The sequence below is a fragment of the Tamandua tetradactyla genome, chromosome 12, assembly GCF_023851605.1.
Source record: "Tamandua tetradactyla isolate mTamTet1 chromosome 12, mTamTet1.pri, whole genome shotgun sequence".
In the NCBI taxonomy this organism is placed as follows: Eukaryota; Metazoa; Chordata; class Mammalia; order Pilosa; family Myrmecophagidae; genus Tamandua; species Tamandua tetradactyla.
Window position 1 is genome coordinate 51,943,000 of NC_135338.1, and position 24,674 is coordinate 51,967,673.

At 46.7% G+C, this 24,674-nt stretch overlaps 1 protein-coding gene across 4 annotated transcripts in view; it reads right to left on the bottom strand.

Moving 5' to 3' along the window:
• The window catches only part of CCDC88C (coiled-coil and HOOK domain protein 88C), a 149,560-nt gene that overhangs the window by 12,345 nt on the left and 112,541 nt on the right, over positions 1–24,674 (bottom strand). For all 4 annotated transcript variants that reach the window (XM_077123347.1, XM_077123348.1, XM_077123349.1 and 1 more), the window contains 8 exons: positions 24,529–24,672; positions 22,954–23,140; positions 20,262–20,407; positions 17,116–17,205; positions 15,534–15,766; positions 10,007–10,195; positions 6,143–6,211; positions 3,593–3,661 (listed from right to left, as the gene is read on the bottom strand). In XM_077123347.1, the coding sequence (XP_076979462.1) occupies positions 3,593–3,661; positions 6,143–6,211; positions 10,007–10,195; positions 15,534–15,766; positions 17,116–17,205; positions 20,262–20,407; positions 22,954–23,140; positions 24,529–24,672 (1,127 nt within the window). The remainder of the gene's footprint in view (positions 1–3,592; positions 3,662–6,142; positions 6,212–10,006; positions 10,196–15,533; positions 15,767–17,115; positions 17,206–20,261; positions 20,408–22,953; positions 23,141–24,528; positions 24,673–24,674) is intronic.

Consider the following 24,674-nt stretch of genomic DNA (forward strand, 5'->3'; position numbering starts at 1 on the left):
ACAGACATTTGTACACCAATGTTTATAGCAGCATTATTTATAATTGCCAAGAGATGGCAACAGCCCAAATATCTATCAACAGATGAGTTTCTAAACAAGCTGTGGTATATACATATGATGGAATATTATGCAGCTCTAAGACAGAATAAAGTTATGAAGTATGTAACAACATGGATGGACCTTAAAGACATTATGCTGGGCCAAGGTGGCCAGCAGGCAGAGTTCTTGCCTGCCATGCCAGAGGACCCGGGTTCGATTCCCGGTGCCTGCCCATGTTAAAAAAAAAAAAAAAAAGACATTATGCTGAGTGAGATTAGCCAGAAACAAAAGGACAAATACTGTATGGTCTCACTGATATGAACTAACATTAATGAATAAACTTGGATAATTTCAGTTAAGAATAGAGGTCATCAGGAGATAGAAACAGGGTAGATATTGGGTAATCGGAACTGAAGAGATACAGATTGTGCCATAGGACTGATTGTAAAAATTCAGAAATGGATAGCACAATACTACCTAATGTAATACAATAATGTTAGAACACTGAATGAAGCTGAATGTGGGAATGACAGAGGGAGGAGGCCTGGGGGCACAAATGAAATCAGAAGGAAAGATATACGATAAAGACTGAGATGGTATAATCTAGGAATGACTAGAGTGTATAATGACAGTGACTAAATGCATAAATTTAAAAATGTTTTGCATGAGGAAGAACAAAGGAATGCCAATGATGTAGGGTGTTGAAAATAGATGATAATTAATATTTTAAAGCTTTAACTTATGTGTGAGGTTAAAGCAAATAATATTTATTTAGTACAAAATTTGTATTTTGACTAGTGCATTTTCTAATATAACTTATGTGGACAGCTTAATTGAACACCATAAGCACACGGAACCTTGAGTAGGGCATGAAATTTTGTAGGTTTGTCCAGAGTGATGCTTCAATAAATTCCAGAAGGATTTGAACAGTGAATAAAAAAGTATATGCAAAGTTCCCTTTGGGGAAAGGTGAAAAAGGGGGAAAATTCAACTTCCCCATGTGGGGAATTCCTGATATTCTCACAAGCAGTGGGGACAACCAAAGCAATAGGCTGAGCCCCCAATCTTGGGGTTTGTTCATATGAAACTTAACCCCACAAAGGATAGGCTAAGCCTACTTAAAATTAGGCCTAAGAGTCACCCACAAGAAAAACTCTTTTGTGGCTCAGATGTGGCCTCTCTCTCTCAGCAAACACAACAAGCAAACTCACTGCCCTCCCCTTCTCTACGTGGGACATGACTCCCAGGGGTGTGGACCTTCCTGGCAACATGGGACAGAAATATTAGGATGACCTGGGGTTCAGCACCAACGAATTGAGAAAACCTTCTCGACCAAAAGGGGGAAGAGAGAAATGAGACAAAATAAAGTGTCAAAAGCTGAGAGATTCCAAACAGAGTTGAGAGGTTATCCTGGAGGTTATTCTTACACATTAAATAGTTATAACCTTTCCAGTTAAGGCATAACAGAGAGGCTGAAGGGAACTGCCTGAAAATGTAAAAATGTGTTCCAGTAGCCATGTTTCTTGAAGATGATTGTATAATGATACAGGTTTCGCAATGTGACTGTGTGACTGTGAAAACCTTGTGTCTGATGTTCCTTTTATCTACCTTATGGACAGATGAGTAAAACAAATGGATTAAAAACAAATAAATAATAAGGGGAAAAAATGCTAAAATAAATTCAGTAGATTGAAATGTTAGTGATCAATGCAAGGGAGGGGTAAGGGTATGATATATATGAATTTTTTTCTGTTTTCTTTTTATTTCTTTTTCTGAATTGATGCAAATGTTCTAAGAAATGACCATGATGATGAATGTACAACTATGTGATGAAAAAAAGAATGTTCATGTTGTATGTTGATTGGTTTTATTAATAAGAAAAGTAAAATGTATGACATACAGTACAAAAGAAGAGAGGGAAGAATTGGAAGCATACTCTCATAAGGTTCTTCATTATAAGTAGAGAAGTATGATCTTATTTATAGACTGATTAATTAAAGATGTATATATTTGAACTCCAGCGCATGCACCAAAAACACTTTCAAAAGAAATATAAACAAATAACAGGCAATAAGATTTTAGAGATAAAATAAAAATTATTTAAAAACTCAATTCATCCTGGGTGGGCCATGGTGGCTCAGCAAGTAGAGTTCTCCCCTGCCATGCTGGAGACCCAGGTTCAATTTCTGGTGCCTGCCCATGCAAAAAAAAAAAAAAAACCAATTCATCCCAAAGCAGGCAGAAACAAAGGAAAAAAGTAATGAAAAGCAGACGTACTAAACAGAAAACAAAACAAACAAAAAAACCAGGATATGGAGATTTAAATACAATTACATCAATAACCACATTACATATAAATCGCCTAAACAGACCAATTAAAAAACAGAGAAGACCAGATTGGATAAAATAAAGTAAGATCCAACTTGTGGTAGTTAGATTCAGTTGTCGACTTGGCCAGGTAAAGATGCCTAGGTCTACTGCTGTGGACATGAGCCGATGTCATGTGAACCTCAACTGTTGCTGATGATATCTGCAGTCGGCTAGGAGGCGTGCCTGATGCAGTGAATGATGTTTGACTTAATTGGCTGGTGCTTAAATGAGAGACTCAACATAGCACAGCCCAAGCAGCTCAGCATACCTCATCTCAGCATTCGCAGCTCAGCCCAGGCCTTTGGAGATGCAGAAAGGAATCACCTCATGGAAAGTTTTTGGAACCCAGAGGCCTGGAGAGAAGTTCAGCAGAGATCGCCCTGTGCCTTTCCATATAAGGAAGAACCTCAGTTGAAAGTTAGCTGCCTTTCCTCTGAAGAACTAATGAAATAAATCCCCTTTTATTGAAAGCCAATCCATCTCTGGTGTGTTTCATTCCGGCAGCTAGCAAACTAGAACACAACTATATGTTAACTATAAGATATAAATATAAAGACAAAGGAAAAGGAAAAGGATGAAAAAAGATATACGTGAAAACACTAATAAAAAAACGCTGTAGTGGTAATATTAATGTCAAATGACTTCAGAATAAGGAAGCCTACCAGGGATAATAAGCAACACCATATAATAATAAGAGGATCAAGTCACTAAGAAAATATAATCTTAAGTGTGCATGTACCTAACAACAATGCTTCATGAGATACAAGACAAAAACTGATGCAACTGGAAGGAAAAACAGAGAAACCTACAATGATAGTCAAAGATTTCAACACTCCTCTCTCACCAATCAACAGAACAAATAGACAAAAAAATTAGTAGGGACAGAGGAGACCTGAATAACAGTCAACCAACTTGACGTAACTGACATATACAGAACATCTGGGTCAACAAGTGAATACACATTCTTTTTAAGTACACAGGGAATTCATCAAGACAGCCCATATTCTGCACCATAAAAAGAACCTCAAAAAATTAGATAAAGGACCAAAAATCTTCCACACTATGTTCTCTGACATAGTAGAATGGAACTACTATTACTAGTCCCATTCTATAAGTAAACTATAAATTACAAAAGAGCCAAACTTGCAAATAAATTAAAAGCACACAGAAGGAAAAGACTTACCTTTTAGGTTGAGAGGTGAGCTGTTGCTGGATGTATTTCTACTGCTCTCGAGGCTACTTGGCCGGGACACTGAAAGGAAATAGCAATATTTAAAGGGCTGATGACCAGGTATATTTTATGTTAAAACTACCTAATTTAAGATAAAGTATGTAATAAAGTGCTTTTATGCTAAAGTTGAGGCAAAAACCCTCAGAATGGAAGGACCTTTGGGATTCTCTATATACTCTGAGGAAGTTTAGTTTCATCAACTGAGCTCTAGGCTTAGCACACAGTAGCTTATCAATATGCTAGTTTTAATTATTCATTTGATTAGATCTGATGGTTTGGCAGGTCTAGGGTTGCAGCGTAAAACGATTTTGTTAACAAAGGAAATTATCTCTGGGTAAAGCAAGGGTTGGAGTAGAGGTACGGGGAGAGCTCTGCCCACTCACCCTCCCTTATTACTGTGCAGAACTTTTTTTAAGACATATGAAAACCCCCTGCCTAGACTACGGCAGTGCAACTTGGAGAGGTAGGGGCTAGGAAGCCCAAGGGAAAGGAAGATGAAGGGCCCATTGAAGACAGGGTGTGTGCACAGTGTACATGTGTGAAAGAGAGCACATGGACTGGGGCAGCTTCATGTCAGGTGGCTTAACAGCCATCTAGGATGCTCTCTCACGGGCACTGGTACTGGGACACTCAGGAGGAAAGGGAGCACTTGCTTTTCCTGGTGAATTGCTGCTCTCTGACTACTAAATTTGCCTCAAATTTAATCAAGGGAAACTGGCCTCCTGGCTGCTGTGTGGGCTTATGCGGGTATGTTAGCAACAAGGCTTGTACTCAGAGGACTGAGCACGGCACCAGCCTGGCTGCAGACTCTCAGGAGGGTGGAACCACCCAATGCCTGCAGGACCCATCTCTGCAAGTCCAGAACTGCTCCAGTTCTCCTGCAGCACTGGGTATCATGGCCCTCATGTGCCTAAGTGCGTCTCTCCTGCTGGACTTGTGAACGCCTTTGGGGCTGTGTTTAGTCCTCTTTGCGTGAACCTAGCAAACAGCTCATGTTGGACTGAACCGCACTGAGAACCTGGAGCAACACTAAGAGATATTCTGTTTACTGTTCTCCCAAGGAAAGTCTGCTCACGTTTGCTGGGTAGCTACAGGGAATCCGTCCCCCAGTGGGCTCTGCAAACAGCAGGCACGTGGAGAACACTTGTTAGCAAACAGTGTTTGGTGACGAGCCATAAAATACTTCGTCTTCATGAACAGAACAAATTTCCCTCTTTGAGAGGGAAAAAATATGTAATCAGAAGTGTATGTATTTCTTTAAAAAGTAAACAAGCTTGGGCGGGTCACGGTGGCTCAGCAGGTAAGAGTGCTTGCCTGCCATGCCTGAGGACCCAGGTTCGATTCCCGGTGCCTGCCCATGTAAAAAAAAAAACAAAACAAACAAACAAAAAAGTAAACAAACTTAACTGAAAAGCAACTGTGATACAAATCCATAGGACTCCAAAGTACCTTTTTTAAATTCAACCACTACATTCCAAATCCCTCTTCTTTTTTTTTTTCCCGATAAGAGAAGCTAGAGGAATCAGAGTATTCATGAAGAAAAACTTGTCAGCTGATGTCGGCACACACGGCAGACCGTCCTGCTGGATGATCTCAGGTTCAGAGTGAAGACATAAGAGCTCTCTTGTGTCAAGCCATTTCAAACTGTAAGCCTCTCTTTACTTATATAAATCCCAAATTTCTATATTTGTATGAATGAACATCAACACTGTAAAACTTTTTTAGACAAAGGACTGGGTAAGGAGTTAATGCTAGCTCCTGCACTTACTGTGAAGGCTTCACAAGCAACTAAACTCACTGTAAACTCTCAGAGCTAATTTGGGAATGAATCATTTTCCCACCCTTTTAGTTTAGTTCTTTTTTTTTTTTTTTAATCCTAATAACCCAGAGCAACTTCTACTGTTTGAGAAATTTGTTTCACTTCTACAGAAATTTATTATATGCCTGAATGAAGTGGCAGGTGCTTCTAACAATTTCTTAGCTTAAATACAGCTCAGAACTACTCTGTGCAAGTGAGACCCAAGTGCGGAGAGTGGGATGAATAATCCCCAGCGTGGGTCACCAAAACTTCCTGGCAAACCGCTTAAGCAAAGGTGGTGAGGAGGTGGTAGTAAAACAGCAGTATTTGAAAGGCTGTCACCTGGAAGGGACAAGGAAAACAAATTTGGCTCAACATGAGAACAGTTTTATAATTATCAGAGCTTCCACAACTGGAATGCCTTGGGAGTGGTGAGTTCCCTACCACTGGAGGTATGTAAGCAGAAGCTACCGTGTTTCCGGCCCCTGGGGAGGATAAGTAAAAAGTGCTTATAGGAGCTTTGGGTTCCTCCATTTCCATCTCAATGGTAACTTGAGCATATTTAACCACACCCTCACTTCGACCATCTGCTTTCACCCACTTGGTGTGGCAGGCTTCCACGCAGGACTTAGTATGAAGGAAAAGAACTGTTAAATACAAGCCTGAGAGCCTGGGCCGCAGGGTACGACAGGCTGACCACTCACCGTACTGCCGGTGGTTGGCGAACTCGAGCTCCAGAGACGGTTCACATAGGTTGTCCTCTGAATTGTGGCCTATGGGGAAAATGAAGCCCATGAGTCAGGAGTTCTGGAATCCTCGGAGACCTCGGCCCTTTGCCAGGCAGGCAACTCAACCTTGCCCAGCACTGTACTGTGACGGTGTCCAGTTCTCGGGATCAGGAAGTGGTGCCTCTGGGACCTGCCTCTTTATTCCTTTCCTTACCTCTCCTGCTGGGAGAGCCCTAACACTCCCAACTCCTACCCGACGTAACTTCCAGTCACATTTCTGTCTGTGTGGTAACTGGCACTGCAGAGGCCAGGAGAGCGTTCTGACCAAAGGATAAGGTAGAAGGGCCTTCATGTTTAGTCCCTTGGGAAGCCCCTTCCAATTTCAGGGGGAACGACACCCAAAGCACAGGATCTTGAAAGCAATTCGTTTTTAGGAGTCATGTTGTTTTCAGAGTGCAGGAGGAAGAAAAAGAAATAAAAAGAAACTGAATCCACCACATGGGGGAAAGATCAATTTCCTGGAGATGAAAGGCTGCACCAACGTCCTCTGACCAGAAAGACCTAGAAGTCCAGATGCCATCCCATCGACAAACCGCCCTTTCCCTGAGAAGGGCTGGAAAATGCCTTATGCCTCGGGGCTGCATCAAGTCTACTGGATTCTCTCCAACAGCAGACCCTGGGTACCCTCCAAATTCGCAAGAGGGTTTCCATTCTGAAGATAATCATACGTCCATCAGCAATGAATGCCTGGAGTGTGAGAACTGGGCTTCTGGGAAACCATGGTGGCAGAGTGCTGGGTTCCCAGCGTGGACAGCTCTGGACCCAGGCCCTGCAGGAGTGAAGGGGCTCACAGTGTCTCTAGGCCTCAGCTCTGGTTCAGGTATGAGATCCAGGCTCCAGGACAGCCCACTAGAGGTCTGAGGGGAGGTGGTGTCCCCAGCTCCTCCCCAAGGCCCAGGCAAAGCTTCTGTCCCACAGAGCCCAGGAGACTGGAGGAGAGTCCTGACCACCAGGAAAAGAGCGGGCCTCGGCACACTGGGCCCAAACAACGTCAGCAGAAAGCGAGAGGCTTCTGGTGCCTGGTCAGGAGTGCAGAGGAATGCTCTGATGCCCTGTGCTGCCTTAACTTGTCTTCTCCTCGTGACCTTTTCCATTTGTAAACAACCAAGACGAGATCACGGAGCTAACCCATGTGACCCTTGAGGACAGGGATCCTGTTTTTGTTAAATGCCTGTGGCTCTAAGAGTTGCGGGAGTGGTATAACTATGAAAAACAGTAACTCCTCCTTCCTTTCCGCAATTTCCAAAACCCGAGGTGAGTTCTTTCAACACTTTTAGCTGTTTCTTTGGATAGTTTCCCATCTGCACACTAAGCATTATCTAACGGTGCCCCACTGGGGGAGGACTTCGCTGTCTCACCTGCCTGCCTCTCTCTCGCACATTTCCCTGTCGGCTCCAAATACCGGTGAGACCAATATTCAGTGTTTGCGTCTTTAAGGCCAGGGAAACCACTGTTCATAGCAGGGTCCTGGTGGATATTACGGCTTTCCTTCTCAAAATGTTTGTTTTCCGTAGACTTAATAACCATCCTGTTACTCTGTTTACTTGGTTTCCCACATACTGATCACCAACGCAAACCCACACTTTCCCCCTGCCGCAGGGATCCTAGAAATATCACCTTCTTGAAGACCTGTTTCCCAAAGCCTCTGATCTGTGAGCGTCAGGACTGGCGGACACTGGTCATCCTGGGAACCTTCTTCAGCTTCAAAGTAGAGGTTTTCCTTTTGCCTTCATCAAGGTGAACCTGTGTTTTCTGTCATGTACCTTTCTTCCTGGTTTGATCCTGAGTAGGTGAGCTTGTCTTCTGGGAAGCAGTTCTTGAGAAAAGGTATATGGAAAGCAGAATGGTTGAGGCTAGGCATGTCTAAAAAAAGGTCTTGTGTACCTTACTTAACAATTTGGTTGGGTATAAAACTGCTAGATTTCAAATAATTTTTTCTTGGAACTCTGAAGGTGTTGCTCATGGTCTCCCAGATTCTAGCTCCGACAAGGTAAAGTCTGAAGCAACTCTTATTCCTGATCTTCTTTTGAGGCCTACGTTTTCCCCCCTCTACAACTTTCAGATTCTTTTTTTTTTTTTACTTTGTGCTCTGAAATTTCAGGCTGATGTACCGTGGTGTAGCTGTCCACGTACAATGTGCAGACGTTCGGTGGGTTCTCTGAGCCTGGAAACTTTTTCATCTCTCAATCTGGTGAAGTTTTGATTATTTCTTTGCTGGAATTCCTGTACTAATCCTCTAATTTTCCCATCTTTTTTCTTTTCTAATTTATCTGCATTCTTACTCAAATTTGTGAGTTATTTCCACAACTTTATCTCTTATTCTTTCATTGAACTTTTCCTTTCTGTTGGTGTATTTTTCATTTCCAAGTGTTTTCCCCCCTAACTGCTCCTTTTTATGGCAGCCTGTTCTTGTTTTGTGAGTTTTCTGCAAGTTTTCTTATCTCTGACTATACTAACAATGGGCATTTTAAAGTTTTCAACTCTGGGTTTAAAGTCTGCCTTCCACAACTGCTTTCACATTGCTTTTGGTTTCTGTTTCAGGTGAGAAACAGAACCAAAAGGTTGTACGTATGTGTATATGAACGAGAGAAGAGCAGGGGGAGGGTGTGTGTGTGTGTGTATGTATACAGTAATTATTTTAAAGAATTGGCTCATGTAATTATGGGGCCTGGCATGTGTGAAATTTGTAGGACAGGATGGCAATTCTGGTAAGAGTTGAGTTGCAGTCTTGAGTCTGAAAAGTTGGGTTTTGAAAATCATCTTGATGAGGACAAAGACCCTCTACAGAGGAGGCTGGAAACTCAAACAAGGGTTGCTGCTGTGGCCTTGAAGCAGAATCTCTTCCTCTGGAAACCTCAGTTTTCTGTTCTTAAGGCTAAATCTTCACCTGATTAGATGCGGCCCACCACATTAGCAAGGGTAATCTCTTTTACTTGAAGTCATCTGACTGTAGAAGCGAATCACATCCACCAAATACCTCCACAGCACCATCTAGGCCAGTGTTTGAACAAACAACTGGACACCATAACCTAGTCAAATTGACATGCAAAACTAACCATCAGGCTCATTTGGTGCTGGAGGCTCTACTCAGGTATACATATAAATCCTCCTATTGAACAGTGGTGCTCTATATGCTCAATGAATCTTCCCTGGGCTTTACAGACAAGATCTGATAGCCATTCTGTCGGGAATCTCTTGGGCTAGTAAGATTCCTCAAAGAATTTTGCCATCTCCTGCCTAGAGGTGGGAGCCTGGCTACTGACCTTCTAGGAGACAAACTGGGGGAGAGAGAAAGGTTTATAGAACATTCATTCTGTAAACTCTGACCTAGTCCCTTTGTTTTCAGTACAGTATATCTGCCTTCAACTGGGTTTACTGACCTCCAGTTCAGAGAGCCCCTAATATATCCTCTGCATTGACTAAACCTTCTAGACCAAGGTGGGCTGGAAGCAGTTGCCACATTCAAAGTCCAAACTCCGGTTCTCCATCTTACCTTCACCTCATTTCTGGAGCCAGCTGACAACCACCAATTCCCAAGCCCTGCTACTGGTCAGTTCTGAGGCATTTCCCATCACTGCCTTAGGACTGGGGCGTCAAGAACGTTACATTTCTCACCCAATGTCACAGAGCTACTGAGGTGAGCTGAGATTCGAACCAATGTCTATGTGAGGCCAAAGCCTGTCAATAGCTTAACCACTCTGTACCACCTCTCAGCCTCCTGTGAGAGCAGGGGCTTTAGGAAGGACCCTGGGCCCCAGCAACTCATCCCTCTGGACTCACCTTTGGGACGGCCTGTGTGTCGGGAGATGGGGGTGGAGCTGGAAGGGGCTGTAGTGATGGCTGAAACTGGACAGGTCCGGGAGCCTGGCTCTGCAGGCCAGGACTTCACGGCTGGGTCGGCAGAGCCATCCGTGCGGTCGAGGCTGCCTCCGTGTGAGGACCCTCGCTTTGGTTTTAGATCCCCAGGGCCTGGGGCAGAAAAGGACATTGAGAAATGAGGCAGCAAAATTCTGTGCACGGCTGGGCTACCACACCAAGGCCTGGGAACGGGGACAGAAGGGCACACAGACCACAGGGACAAAAGCTGGCACGTGGTGCAGGCAGGAGGGGGGCCTGGCTACAGGTCTGTGTCGGGCGGTCCCACGGGGCTGGCCATGGCTGTCAGGATGGGTTGCACTGAGAGCCAAGAAACACCCGGAGTAAAGAAAGGGAGAACTCGAAGGACAAACAAAAAAGTCCAAAATATCAGCCATACGGTGCACCTCCTATGTAACGCCAACGTAACCCCGATGCGAAAAGCATCTAACAAATATCTGCTCAGGACCACTCTGGACTTTTAACCAAGGCTCTGAAGGCCCAGGATGGCATCCTGCCAACCGGCTTCACTTATGACTTGAAAAAGGAGTTGACAACTAACTTAACAATAGTGTCTTAAAAAATTTTTTTAGAATCTTTGCATGGTGGAACTGAGTACAAGATGATTTTCTTGTGCTTTTCTGCAAATTTTGTATTTTCTACTATGAGCATGTATTCCTGTCAAAATTAAAGAGAAGCACATAAAAAACAATGGGAAAAAAACCAACCAACTTCCCAGTTGGAGAGAAGAGGGACTTTCCAAATGTGAGATCAGAATTAACAGTGCACCGAGAATTTTGCACAATGTCCCAATTCCAGGCACCCTGAAGGCTGTGGACACGGGACATGACTCTGCGTTGCAATCTCAGCCATTCAACATGCTCGTCCACAGCCCCAACCCCCCATCTGCCCTCTCAGTCCCTCAAAGTGTGGGCTCATGGTACAGTTTTAAGAGCCTAGATCCATTAGAAATGAAGGGAAAATCTGGACTTTGAAAGATGACCTTGATGAGAAGCAAGATTCAAGTCTGGTGGAAGGAGTCTGGACAGATGATCCGACAGGGAAAATTAAATGAGGCCCTAGCGATGAGGAGGCAGGGACGAGCAAACAACTAGCAGGACTGGCAGAGAGACAGCACAACTTCCAACAGCATGCTCGGAAGACAGGTCCGGGGGAGCAGGCGTCACGGCAGCCCCAGGTGCCCGAAGCGGGGTACAGGAGATGAAGTGGGTGGCACATTACCCAACTTTAACATTTTACTAGTTCTGTATTTATTTTTACGGTTATCTTGTTTTTAGGCTGAAACTGGTTTTCCATTTATAGTACTGAGACAATCTTTACTTTTAAAATAAATTTACATGAAAACCATGAGTCAATTACAGGGACATATGTAGGTTAATCATACAGATGGTATTAGGATATGGCAAAAGTCATGAAGATGGTATGAGAACGGCTGAAGATGGGAAATACTGCAGTAGCTAAAGGCCTCTGCTGACCAGCCTTCTCCCCCATGCTCGTACGAATTGTGTGCTGACATTCTTTCTGTCCATTACTGTTCTAACTGCAGCATCCGAGATGTCAGGGAACTACAGCACGGTCATAAACCTTCATTCTGGGTTGGACTCTGGCTCGGCAAAATTAATCCAACTTATCAAAACACTTAAACGGAGCAATAAGTTCTTCACAACACAGAACGCATCTAAAAAAGGGCCTTATTGGCAAAAACCAACGATTCAGCACTCTTTCAAAGAAAGAGGGGAGAAGGGCAGCAGTTTTAAATGTAGCTGCTGGAAAACGTCTTTAAAAAAATCTCACGTGACAGAGGCTGTATATTTTAGGAAGCACAGCGACAACCAATTAATTTGGCTCCACACACGGGCATGACACAAGCCTGTAGGTGCAAGCAAGAGCGAGGCGGAAGCACACGGCCACGTGACTTACTCAGCGGGGACATCCCGGCCCACGTGCACGTGTGCCTGAGTGTCCCGAGGCTCCCCTAACACTGTGCTGCACGGGAGACACGGTCCACAGAGTGTGACAGCTCATCTTCTATTTTGGTATCGGAATCCACGCTGGCTACTTAAGGCTTGGCTTGGAATTGGGGTCAGGAGAAGGGGTCCACTAGGGTCATCTGGCCTTTAGGTACTGTTTTTGTTTGTTTTGAATTTCAGAAATGGAGGAGGATACATGATGAAGACACATGATAAAGGAAAGGGATTAGAAATCTCCAATTGCTGAGAAAGAGAGAGGCTCGTTAGGAGAGGGTGGGATGTCAGAGGAAGACCAGAACCGCAGGCGTTTAGAGAGAGCCGGGTGGGTCGTGGGAGACTTGTCCTTGTCCTTGCTTTTGCTTCTCAAAAAGGGACTCTTTTTGCGCTGAGATGCTAAATTGTTATCGCCCGGATAACCCAGAAGAGGAAGGAAAAACAAAAAACAAATAAATGAAATGAACAATAAATAACGAATCTCAATCAAGCTAAAGGTACTTAGGAAATTAAAACATTGCCCAGCCCATGAGAGATGAAAACAACACCCAGTACGGAGACCAGGACCGGGGCTTGGTGACTCATTTGTGCTCTGGTTTGATTTAATGAACTTAGTGGCATCTTAATACCAACGACTTATTTACTCAGCAGGCGAGGAAAATTCTATGTTGCCCAAGGAGCTGATTGGTTTAGACTACTTTCCAATTTCCACGTGTTAAATTATTAAAGAAGAACGTTTATTAATCTAGGACCCGGCATCTCCTACGCATCCATTTAATGACAGGGTCCCTTCAATTCAGCTCACAAACAACACCTATTTCAGTTCAAAGACCATGGAAACACTTGTGATGTGTTTCCTTCTTTCTTCTTTTTTCAAATATTTTTATTGACAAATCTTCATACACATACAGTCCAAACATGGCTCACAATTATCCATGGCTCACAATATCATTGCATAGTTGTGTATTCATCACCACAATCATTTTCTAGAGCATTTGCATCACTCCAGAAAAATAAAGAAAAAGAAAAAATTCATATATCCCATACCCCTTACCCCTCCCTCTCATTGACCACTAAGTATTTCCATCTACCCAATTTATTTTACTCTTTATTCCCCCCTATTAATTTATAATTTTATTAATTCATATTTTTTTTTTACTCATCTGTCCATACCCTGGATAAAAGGAGCATCAGACGCAAGGTTTTCTCACTCACACAGTCACACTGTAAAAGCTATATTATTATACAATCATCTTCAAGAAACAAGGCTACTGGAACAGTAGCTCAACAGTTACAGGTACTTCCCTCCAGCCTTTCCTTTATACTATAAACTAAGGGATATATGATGTGTTTCTGATCCTCTGAAATTAAAGTGTCTACCTGAAGTATTCACAAATAGTTTTCATACCTCTAAAATAATCTCTTTTGGCAAAATAAGAATAAAAATGTTTAAAATATCTCCTTTTAAAAACCACCTACACCAAGAACCATAATTTCTGCTGAGCTCTCCTATGCGTCCTTCACCCCAACTTATACTGCTTGACCTTTAAGTTATAGTCTTATGAAAGTAGAAAACTGGTCTAACTTCCTGAATAGAGCTCACATTAAAATGAACTGATTTAACCAAAATCCAGTTCTTAGGATTAAAGAAGCCCAAAGCCCCCATCATTTCTTGGCTCACAGCGCCACCTGGTGGCCGTAGCTCACACTACAGTCTAAAGACCTGCTTGATTCAGTGCTGGAGAACCTGGTACTCAACCCAGGGCTGGGTTCTAAGCAGCAGCCGAGGCAGCGCGTCTGCTCAGTGCACTGCACCAGGAGGCAGGGCACGCAGAGGTGTAGAACTGAGGCTCTCGCGTCTCAAGGTTGTGTTGGAATCCCAATTCTGTCACGAACTGCACTGGCAAAGTGGTTAGCCTTGCTGAACCTCACTTCCTCAGCTCTGAAATGGGGCTGATAATCACGCCTGCCTCATGGCATGGTTAGGATTAAATGAGATAGACCAGGCATGTAAAGAAAGGGTGCCAGGCCCAGAGAGAAGGCTCAAGAAACGGCTGCTGTTAATAATTATCACTGACCTGCGCAGTCATGGATCACCTTAACAGTCCAGCATTTTTTTTCTCTCTAAATGTTTTCCTACCTCAATAAGGCTGACCATAGTTAATTCAACTTATAGAATAAAGTGAATTGAGATGACATGTCTAAAAAAATTAAGCAGCCAAGATAAAAGCCCGAGGCAACAAAGCCCTATTGTATAACAGTAAATATTAAGTTTCATTATCATTAGCCTAGATACAAACCTTTTAAACTTATTCCCAGTGAAGAATGGGGGAGGGGTGCAAGTCTGAGACACCAAATAAGGTGTGTGCACACACTCATTTCTCCATTGTATTTCAAAGTGACAAATCAGGTAGCAGTGGTGGTGAATTTGACTCCCAAAAGGCTTGTGCACAAGCCACACTCAGAGGGCAGCCTGGCGCTAGAGTAGGGGCTGGAGTAGAGGCAGGGTCTCGGGACTAGGCCCAGCCTTCAGGAAGTCCTGTAGTTCTCTGCAAAACCTGGATCAGGATGCAGGTCTAGTAATAATCCATAAATGATACTTAAAAATAAACTGGCAAGTTTACCAATGTTTGGGATTTCTATGTTTAATCAGTGCTAAGATGCAAGTGTCTCCTGAACCCAGCTGCGGCTGGCAGTATATGGTGTCGTATAGTGCCACTGGCCAGGTGGCTATGGTGACAAAATTGCCATTGCCATCACCGATTTATTTGCTTGTTTTCTCCTTTTATGTGTATGCACAGACCTTGCCTAATTATGACTTTTAGAAGAGCTCTCTCAACACGAGCATTATAAAAGTTCCAAGTGATAAGGTACCGCATCATCTCGTCAGCATTTTTTCTCTTAGTGGTATATTAAATAACTGTGCAGCATATAATCAACGGCCTCTGAGAGTCTATGAGATATAGCATATATGACTAACATTGATGTTATTTCAGAAATTCTGGTGAACTCAAAATGACACCTCTAAATGGAAAGCAAACCTGTCTTTCAAAGTTATAAAAGACTTACACCGCACAAGGGTGGTGAGGCTCTCACATGCACGGAGGATGTGGCTCTCCTTATGGAAATTAGCTCACTACACACCTTCGACACTCACAAGGGAGCCCCCTAAACATACAGTACTGCACCTGCCTCTCTGGTGCCTGCAAGAGTGCCAGCTTTGGACACTCAAATACCTCCCACGGTCTACGTGAAGGGTGACGGTTCTTGCTCTAAAATAACAAAACTGTTATAGGATAAAAATTCCACGGATTTCTCTTTTTTTACTTGGCTAGTAATGCATCTAAGTAGGAGGCACACTCGCATGTGCTCACACACACACCCCTTTCATGTCCCTACACACACGCGAACACGCGTGCCGTCCCGCCCTCCCCCCGCCCAGCAGCTGTGAAGTCCGGGCCCCCTACCTTTTCCCACGGACCCATTGTGGGCGTCTCGCACTTCCACACCGTTTGACGCCAGCGGGGTGGCCTCCGGGCTGTCCGGCTGCGACCTGAGAGACTGGGACGGCAAGGCGGGGTCCTCGGACCCCGGATGCCAGGCAGGGCTGTCTGTGCTGGACTTCAGTCGCTCTCTTGAACCCTCTTTCTTTGGTTTGATGAGCTTGACTAAGGCTCTGGCTCCAATCCAGTGGTTCTTCCTAGTTAGAAGGAGATTGTGAGAGGGACGCCACCCACCGCCACACCCCAGCAGGGCCCCCTCCTGCGGGCTGGGATCTCCGCCACTGGCCTGGGGAGTCAGGCAGCTAGTTTGGGGTTCGGACACGACGGCCCGCATTGCCATCCCTGTGACTGTCAGGTTTGGGCTCTGGAGGTGGAACATCATTCTCAGTTGGGTATGAGCGCGGGCCAGTAAAAATGTGTATCGTGGCAGAAATCCACGTTAGTCTCTCAGGAAAACAAAACTCCAAATAAAGCAGTCTGCTCCCGCTTATCTGCGTGACATGAAGGAAATGGTGCTGTGCTAATCGGGTTGGCAATTCTTCTGTCAGAATGACATTTGCAGGGACCGAGTCACAGACCACTTCATTTTCTGCCGAAGTTAATAATTAGTAAAATCTATAAGGTGGCATTCTTTGAATACTCCCTGGCACTGAGCAGTCTGGGGGAGGGGGAAGAGGACCAGAGGAGAGCAGGTTATCTGAATTAAAAACAGAATTTAAAGGATAAGTGACAGAGTTGAGGCTTTATCACAAAACGAAGGCATTCTGATGAAACAAAAGGAGCACTGTGCCTGGGTTATGCTCCTCACTCTGAAACTAAACTCTGTCTTTACACAAATCACTCAAATCTTTGGGGCCTCAATTTCCCCATCTGTCAGAAAGAAAACTGAGACTGAAATTCTAAAAAGTGTGGCGCTGGGATTTCAGCAGAGAGACTCTAAGGGAGCCACAGAGATTCTGAAGGCTGGGCTGGGACAAGGCAACCAGGAAGACGTCCCTGCAGAAAGGAGACCCCTGGGGCTCAGGCAGGGGGTGGCACTGCTGCACAGACAAGCTCCAGGACGGAGCTGGCCCAGAGCACATGGCGCTGCACTCTGGAGATGAGAATGTGTTTATGATGCTGCCCTGGGGTTCGGTCAATCCAGAGGAACTTACGGAAGGCCCAAAGGGTCCCGTCTTTGGATACTCTGGGTGCTGGACCAGGTGCTCCACCCAAGCTTCCTTCCCCAAAGAGATCCTAGTAGCCTACGTCATGTTATATCTAGCTACAAAAACCCAGCAAAGCAACTCTTCAAACTGCTTTAACAGCCTGAGACTGCTCCCGAGACAGGGCTCATGGCTAAACTGAGCCTGCGTCCTTCTGGGTGGGGCTGAGGGAATCCTGGAGCTCAGATTCAGAAGGGATCAACACGCAGATAAGAGGCCCTACACGGGACCGGAAGGGGCCGGAATTGCCACTGCTCTAGGAGACCAGTTTTCACTCTACTTGTGGAAGGAAGAAGCTTTTATGTTCTGGTTTGAAGTCACTGAAACTTAACTCAACTCACTTCTTTGGAGCAGGATCGTAGAACTTGTATTGATCCATGATTTTTTCTTCCAGTTTTTCCTTATGTCTCCTTAAGGCATTTAATTTGTCTCTGTGAATAGAGAAGAAAAAAAATCAATTATCAATCTGGTTTTAGATGAAACTCAGGAAGGAGCTGGCCTCAGCATCTCCTTGTTAACCCAGCACGGCACCGGGTCCGGCAGGGACTGAGGTCTGGGATTCAGTCATGATTGGCGCGTTTGGAAATGTGAACGGAAGCACTGGAAATGGGCAGGGAGCCCTGACACCTCGGATGCACTTTGGATCTGGCTCAAAGGGAACTTGTGGGGTCAAACCTCAACCCATCTGAAAACTGCAGCTCGGAAGCCCTAAAGGACTTTCTGGCAAGATCATTCAGAAGGCCAGGCACTCCAGGGGTCGGACGCAGGGCTGGCTCCTAGGGGTGCATACTGAAGACATCCTGGGGGTAGGGGAGGGTCTGCCTGCAGAGAGCTGGATGGGCACAGAGGGTGAAAATGTCAGCTCAGCCACATGAGAGCTCAGAGCTGGGCCTGCTCCAACCTTGGGTTGCTGCTAACACTTCCAAGGCAGCACGCTCAAGATCTTTTCGGGGCCAGACAGAGCAGATAACGCATGACGTGGGCTTGCAAAGGAAGAGGGAGTGGTGGAGACTGCGGCGTGCTGCGAGCTCTGGCCGATCACTGCCTGCGCAGGCATGAGGCCTGGTGGGGTAGATTTGCTGATTTTTTCCCAGAAGCCAAAACCCAGAGTATGAAGTAAAATGTTGTCATGGTTAGGGACAGGTGTCAACTTGGCCAAGTTGTGGTATCTGATTGGGCAAGCGCCAGCCTGTCTGTTGCAATGAGGACATTTCATAGGATTAGGTCATGATCACATCAGCTACATCCACAGCTGATTCCATTTGTAATCAGCCAAAGGGGAGTGTCTTCTGCAATTAGTGATGCTAAATGCAATCATGGGAAGCCTTTTAAGGAGGACTCAGAGGAGACAGGTTGCATTCCTGCTTTGGCTGGTGAGCCTCTCCTGTGGAGTTCATCCAGGCCATCCATTGGAGTCATCGGCTTCGCAGCCTGCCCTGTGGATTTTGGACTCTGCGTTCCTACGGCCACGTGAGACACTTTCATAAATTTTATATTTGCAAGTGTTTCCTGTTGATTCTGTTTATCTAGAGAACTCTAACTAATACAAATGTCCTGATGCCTAAATGCTGTAAACGGCTTAACATTTTTAAAAGCACAGCCAGGGCCCAAAGTTGCTCTTGAACCTTGGGCTGTCATGGGGGAGAATCTGACCTCCCAATACCAAGGGAAAGCCTGGCCATGATGGATCTTAGGGATTCGTGGGGTGGGGGTGGGGGGTGGGGGCGCACACACAGGTACACCCCATACAAAGCTGCCTACAGGCTCACTGGCTCCTGTCCTGTTCTGCCTCTCACTACCTGTGTGGCCCTGACAGCTCGGACCCCTCGTTTCCCTGTCTGTCGAGGAGGGTTCTGGACTGTTCAGTTGCGAAGTCCCCAAGGACCCACCCAAACCAAGGGTTTTCCTAGAGCCCACCATGGAAGTGAGGACCCGTGAAAGGTGACAGCTTCACAAGCCACTTGGCCCCGACCTCTAACCACGCTTCACTCCCAGGCCCTGACTGTACGTCTGTGTTCTGTTATTCTGTCCTCACAGTGGGACCCTGCTTCACCTTATGCTTCAAGCACTTTAGAGGCTTCACTGGGCTCCCCAGGCAGCACACAAATTCAGAGAGCAGGACTGCACCCTCCTGGGGCTCTCCCAGAGTGGGGAAGCCAGGCACCTGCCACTAATACAAAACCTCATCAAATGACCAGGCACCAGGCTCTACTCCTCCTGGCACCTGCCACTAATACAAAATCTCATCAAATGACCAGGCACCGGGCTCTTTCCTTCGAGTTAGCACCTGCCCACAGCAGATTTTATCAGATGGACTGCAGAGGGCCAACTGCAGGAAAACTGTCATTTCTACCCCACAGTTACCGCAGCGTGTTAAATCTCAATTGTCCTTTGGTAACCTCTAGCAGATGAAGAAGGAAGACTAAGGCAGAAGCCTCATCACACCAGGAGCACGCAGGGACAAGCAGGGAGGGCTTGTCGAGATCACGGCTCTCTGCAAACGCATCACCTCCTGTCTTCGTCACACTCACTGCCAGCACATAGCCTGAGCACCAATGCCTGTCATTCTAGGGCGACAGAGGCCTGGTCCGGCCACCATGGCATGGAGCAGTGAAATCACTCAAGATGCATCCTGGATTATTTCACTTCCAAGCCAGGAAGTTTCCAGCACCAAGGCTCTTCCTCTTATCCTCTCTTTCCTAAGCTCTGCTATAGCAGCAGCCCTTCCAAGACTTCCCAATGAATCCTACGTCTGCAGCCTTCCACAACTCCACCCTCCCTGCCAGCCCCCTTCACGCCCCTCCACTCCCACCACTCTTCTTCCAAGCTTCTTCTTTGGCCCCTCAAATGTCTGTCCAATATGGGATGTACATCCATCCACATTGAATCACCCCCACGATTTCTTAGCTAACAGGGAAACAGTTCTACGTATGCCAAAGCCGGGACCTCCGGAAATACCAGCGAGTAAAGAGGCCAACCGCACAGCACACCTGTAACTCATTCCCCAGATAATATGGGGGAAGCAGACACAAGTGGCAGAAGGATACTGGTGTATGACACTCATTCTTAGCCTTCAGTTTGACTTCTTGTCCTGAGATACGTTTTTCTAGCACCATCAAATTTTCAGAAGGTAACCCAACTCCAAAAGCAGATCAAGGCCCAGAGCTTTTGGTAATAGATGGTGCCACTGGAAAGCAAACAAAAACAAGCCACCGCCCCCCCACTTGCAGAAATCTAAAACCATTCCAGGGAAACCAGAGCAGTGTGACTTGGTAAGAGGGTCTGCCCCCACCTGCCCTCCGGACATCACTGGGCCCAGGAGGTGGTTGTGTGCCCACAGTGCCACGGGTCTTGGCTTGGGCAGGGGAGGCTGGGACTTCTAGAGACAGAGGACCCGTGGGTGGGATACGTTGGGCAAGAGGGCCTCAGGGACCCCCCGCTGGCTAGCGTCCCCCACCATGCTGGAAAGACAAACCACCCTCCTCACATGTACTGCTTCTGCTCCTCGTGGTACTGCTCCTTGTTCTCCATGTTCTGCTCCAGCAGCATCTGGTTCTGCTGGCTCAGCAGTTGGATCTGGCTCAAGAGGTGATGATTTTCCTCCTCCAAGTTCCCCTTGAGACGGGAGAGCAGCTGAAACACAGACCAGCAACGTTTCACACGCTATGCAACCCTGGGGTTCCACTGCCAGGAACGAAGGAAAAGGCCACGAAGGGACCACAGCAGCCAAGAACACGGAGTTGACCGAGTTCTCTCCAGAGCAGCGCTGTGCACAACGGCAGCCTCTGGCTGTATGCGGCTGCTGAGCCCTTAGGGTGTGGCCAGCGCAAGTCAAGATGAGCTGTTAGGTGCAAAATACACAACAGATTTTGAAGGCTTAGTACAAAAAAGCCCCATAAACTATCCCAATAATTTCATATTGATTACATATGGAAATGGCAATGGATATACCAGTTAAATTAAATATATTACCAAAACTCATTTTGCCCATTCCTTTTCATTTTTTTATGTGGCTACTAGAAAATTCTAAATTATGTATGCAGGCTGGTATACAGCTGGTATGCAGCTTTGTTACAAGAAAAGTGATCAGCAAACTTTTTGGGTTGTGGGCCAGACGGTAAATGTTTTAGGCTTTCCAGGGCAGCCGGTCTTTATCGCCACTGCTTACCTCTGCCTCCGTAATGCTAAAGCAGCCAGAGGCATGTGACCAAAAGGCCACAGCCGCACTCCAATAAAATTTTATTTACGGTCATCGACACTGGATTTCATATCCTTTTTCACCTGCTACAATATCTTCTTCTGATTTTTTTCCAATTACTAAAAAACTGTGAAAACCATTCTTAGTTGGCACACTGCATACCAACAGGCCACAGGCTGGATGCGGCAGATGGGCTGAAGTCTGCCTCCTCCCGGGCTAGAATATCACCGTGCTGTGGAAGGAAAACGGCAGGCTTCCGATTCGGAGAGCGGGTTCAAATCCACCGTCTCTTAGGAACGAGGACGGACGCCCCAGCTCAAGGGTGGCTGTGAGCGTGGCCTGAGACACATGTCTGAGCAGCAGCAGGGGGGTAGGAGACGGTGCTCCCTTTTCTTTGCTCTGCTAGAAAGTGTATTTTTGATTCTAACATTAAGGGAAAAAACAAACTTCTACCTCTCCTGGACATAATCGCGTGAAATTTACATATATACAAGGAGAAGAACTGGAAGGGAAAAGGTGGTAGAATTACACGTAATTCTTTTCCCACTGAACGTTTCCTATTATTGTTGTTGCTTTATTGTTAGGGAATAAATAAAGACTACAATGAAAGTGTTACTTTTCACCAGGTAGAGAATTACACTAGGCTTGGGAGCGAAGCACATTAAGAATATGGCAGGTCAGCTGTCTGCAGGATCCAGAAGAACCATCCCTGGAGACTCTGTGAGGCCTGATGGAAAGGCCCCAGGTGTGACTGCAGGGGCTGGGACCAATGCCAGGGGGCCAGGGCCCACGATTCCAAAGGCCACGCAAAGCCATGGCGACGCTGGTGGCGGCAGCTGCTCTTCCACCTCGTTAGACCCTGGCATGCAGTGCAGTGGACAAATCCCACTTATGACAAATGGGCAAGCCGGCAAGAGCTTGGGGGTGGGAGAGGCAGGGGGAACAGCTCAAAGCAAAGACCTCTCTCCCTCCACTCCGTGCCCTTGGCACACGTTAAAGCTCAGCTTCCAGGCTGGCCCCTGGCCTAGAGGACCTCATCACACCCGGTGCTCCAATCTAACCAAGTTGCCAGTGTTTTCCAAACAGTCCTGCCCCCAAGGTGTCTGCTCAAGTCACTCCTCGACCCGAAACAGCACCCACCACCCCCAATCTCTCTCTGTCTAGATGTTGCCAATTCTTCCTCGGAAACCCTAAAGCACCCGCCATGGTCATGGTCACTAGGGGGCGGGGGCTCCAGGCCGGGACCTCCGCCATCCCCCTGTCCTTCCTGGCATGGGGCCGGGGTTCTCACATCCTCTCAACCCCAAGATCTGGTTGGATGACTATGGACAAAACACTCAGCACCCTGGGTCTCGGTTTCCAAGTTTGTCTTGCCTCGCAGGTCTCCCACAAGGGTAAAAGGAGACTTCGTTGGGGGCTGTTTTTCTTTTTCACATGGGCAGGCACCGGGAATCGAACCCGGGTCCTTGGGCATGGCAAGTAAGCATTCTTACCTGCTGAGCCACTGTGGCCTGCCCAGGGGACTGTTTTTCAACAAACAAAAAGCAGGTGTGAACTCTGTTCCGGGGAACCCCTGGGCTCCTGTGGGACTGTCTCAAAGGTGGGTGGCACCCAGGAGCCCCCGATGCACTTCTGTCTCTTATCCGTACTGGGGTCCTGCTTAAGATCTCGCCTGAAGAAAGCATTCTGCTGCTTAAGATTGTCTCAACCCCACTGAGCCAGATAAACAGAAGACACAGCCCTGTATCCGGGAGCTCGGTGCTCCTGCCTCTGAGCCTGCCAAACCTGAGAATGGGGCGAGTCCCTGCTGTAGGTAGAGGGTGGCAGGGCCACTGAAATCAAAAGGTTTGGGAGGATGGCATAGCCACACCTTGGCTGCACCAGCCTCCGGGCCAGCTCCACGCACAGTGTTTCAGCTCAGAACCCAGTGAGGAAAGGTCACATGGGGCCCAGGTGCCCGAGGTTCCACCCCTGGCCTCACCTCACAGTGGTTGTCCAGCTTGGTCAGCGAGATGTCCATGCTCTGGTGCTGGTCCTTCAGCTCATCAAACCGGGCCTGCCAGCGGTTCAGCTCCAGCTGTGAGTTGTTCAGAGAGGTTTTCAGCTCCTTGGTGTGGGCGTGCAGCTCCTCGTACTCCCCCTTCAGCTGGTGGTGCAGGAAGCTCACTCTGCAGGAGGAAGACACACAGCCAAGAGGGTGAAGACTGTTCCCCAGAGCCTTGTCCCAGCTCTGCCTGTGGCAGGCTGTGCAGCCTCAGACAAAGACATGACCTCTCTGGGCCTTAGTAAAATGAGGGGGTGCTGCTAGGCTAAATCAGGGTTTTCCAACCGAATTCTTTGGGGTTCTTTATGGGTATCCCTGGGGCCTACACACTTGGCATAGGAGAGGACAGGCTCCCAACACCCACTTCAACAGAACATCGCTGCTTGTGGCTGTTCTACATTTAGAGCTCGGGCGTGTTAGTATGCTTAGAAAAAGGGCTCTGCTGTTAAAGTTTTTTTTTTTTAATAAAAACACTGGACTACAATATTTCTGTTCAAAGATTCTATCTCTATGCCCAGTTCTTCTTCCTTATTCCAAGTCCCTTTCTAAATTAACTCATGAGACAGACAAAATATAAGATGCCAGGGTATTATGTAAATCCACTAAAATCATCATCATCATCATCATCATCATACCTATTATTCAAATGGGTTTCCTGGGAGAAGGTTTATATCAGAAAGCTCAAAGTATCAAGGGGCTCGTGGACTCAATTTGGGCACACACGTGACTTGTTTGGCTTGCACAGTATCATTAAAAAAAAATGAATTGGTTGTCAACCTTTAAAAATAAGGACGTTTCATATCAACATCCAGATGTCCACTTTCTCTTGGAGAAGAAACAAAAACAAAAGGAAGCCTGGGAGCTCGGGCCTGCCTCCCAGCTGATGGGTGTTGCCGGGGGCCGGTCAGCAGCTGCCCTCTGGGGGTGGCGTGGACACTCCATTCCCTTGTCTGTGATTGTAACTCTGGAGGAACTTTGCCCCTGGGTTTCATCTGCCTGACCTGTGGCATCCGGGTTTGTGACCCCCAGGGTATGCTAATCCTGGGGTGGGGGGGAAGGAGGAGCTTCACACGGTCAAGGCTTTGGAGTAAGACCAGATCTGGATCGAATCCTGACTCTGCCATTACCCAGAAGCACTGACCTGGAACGAGTTATTTACTCTCTCTGAGCCTGTTTCCTAAGCTGTTAAAAAAAATTAAAAAGGTGGGGGACAGTGAGAACCTCCTTCACAAGATCACGGTGTGGTGCCTTAGAGGATGAATGCACCTAATCACCGTAATCACAAGGGTGGGAGGTGAGACCCCCTGCACCGCAGGCAGCGAACGGACTGTCCCCAGGTCTGGCTTGAATCCTTGCATCCAGCAACCAGCAACCAGCTGGAGTCACCTGTTACTCAGGATCCATCCAGCTGGTAACATCGGCTACTAATGGTGGCAGGTGTGACGAGTCTGTGCGCAATTCTGGGTGCTGGAGGTGAGAGCACGCGGGCCAGGGCCTGAGCCCGGCGTTTACCTGTCCAGCTCCCCCCGCAGCCTGTGGTTCTCGGCCGTGGTGACCGCAGTCGTCCTCTGCTCTTGTTGGAGAGCCTCCCTCTCGGTCCTCAGGACCTTCTCCAGCTCGTCCAGCTCTGCCTTGTGCTTCAGTATGTCGCTGTGCCT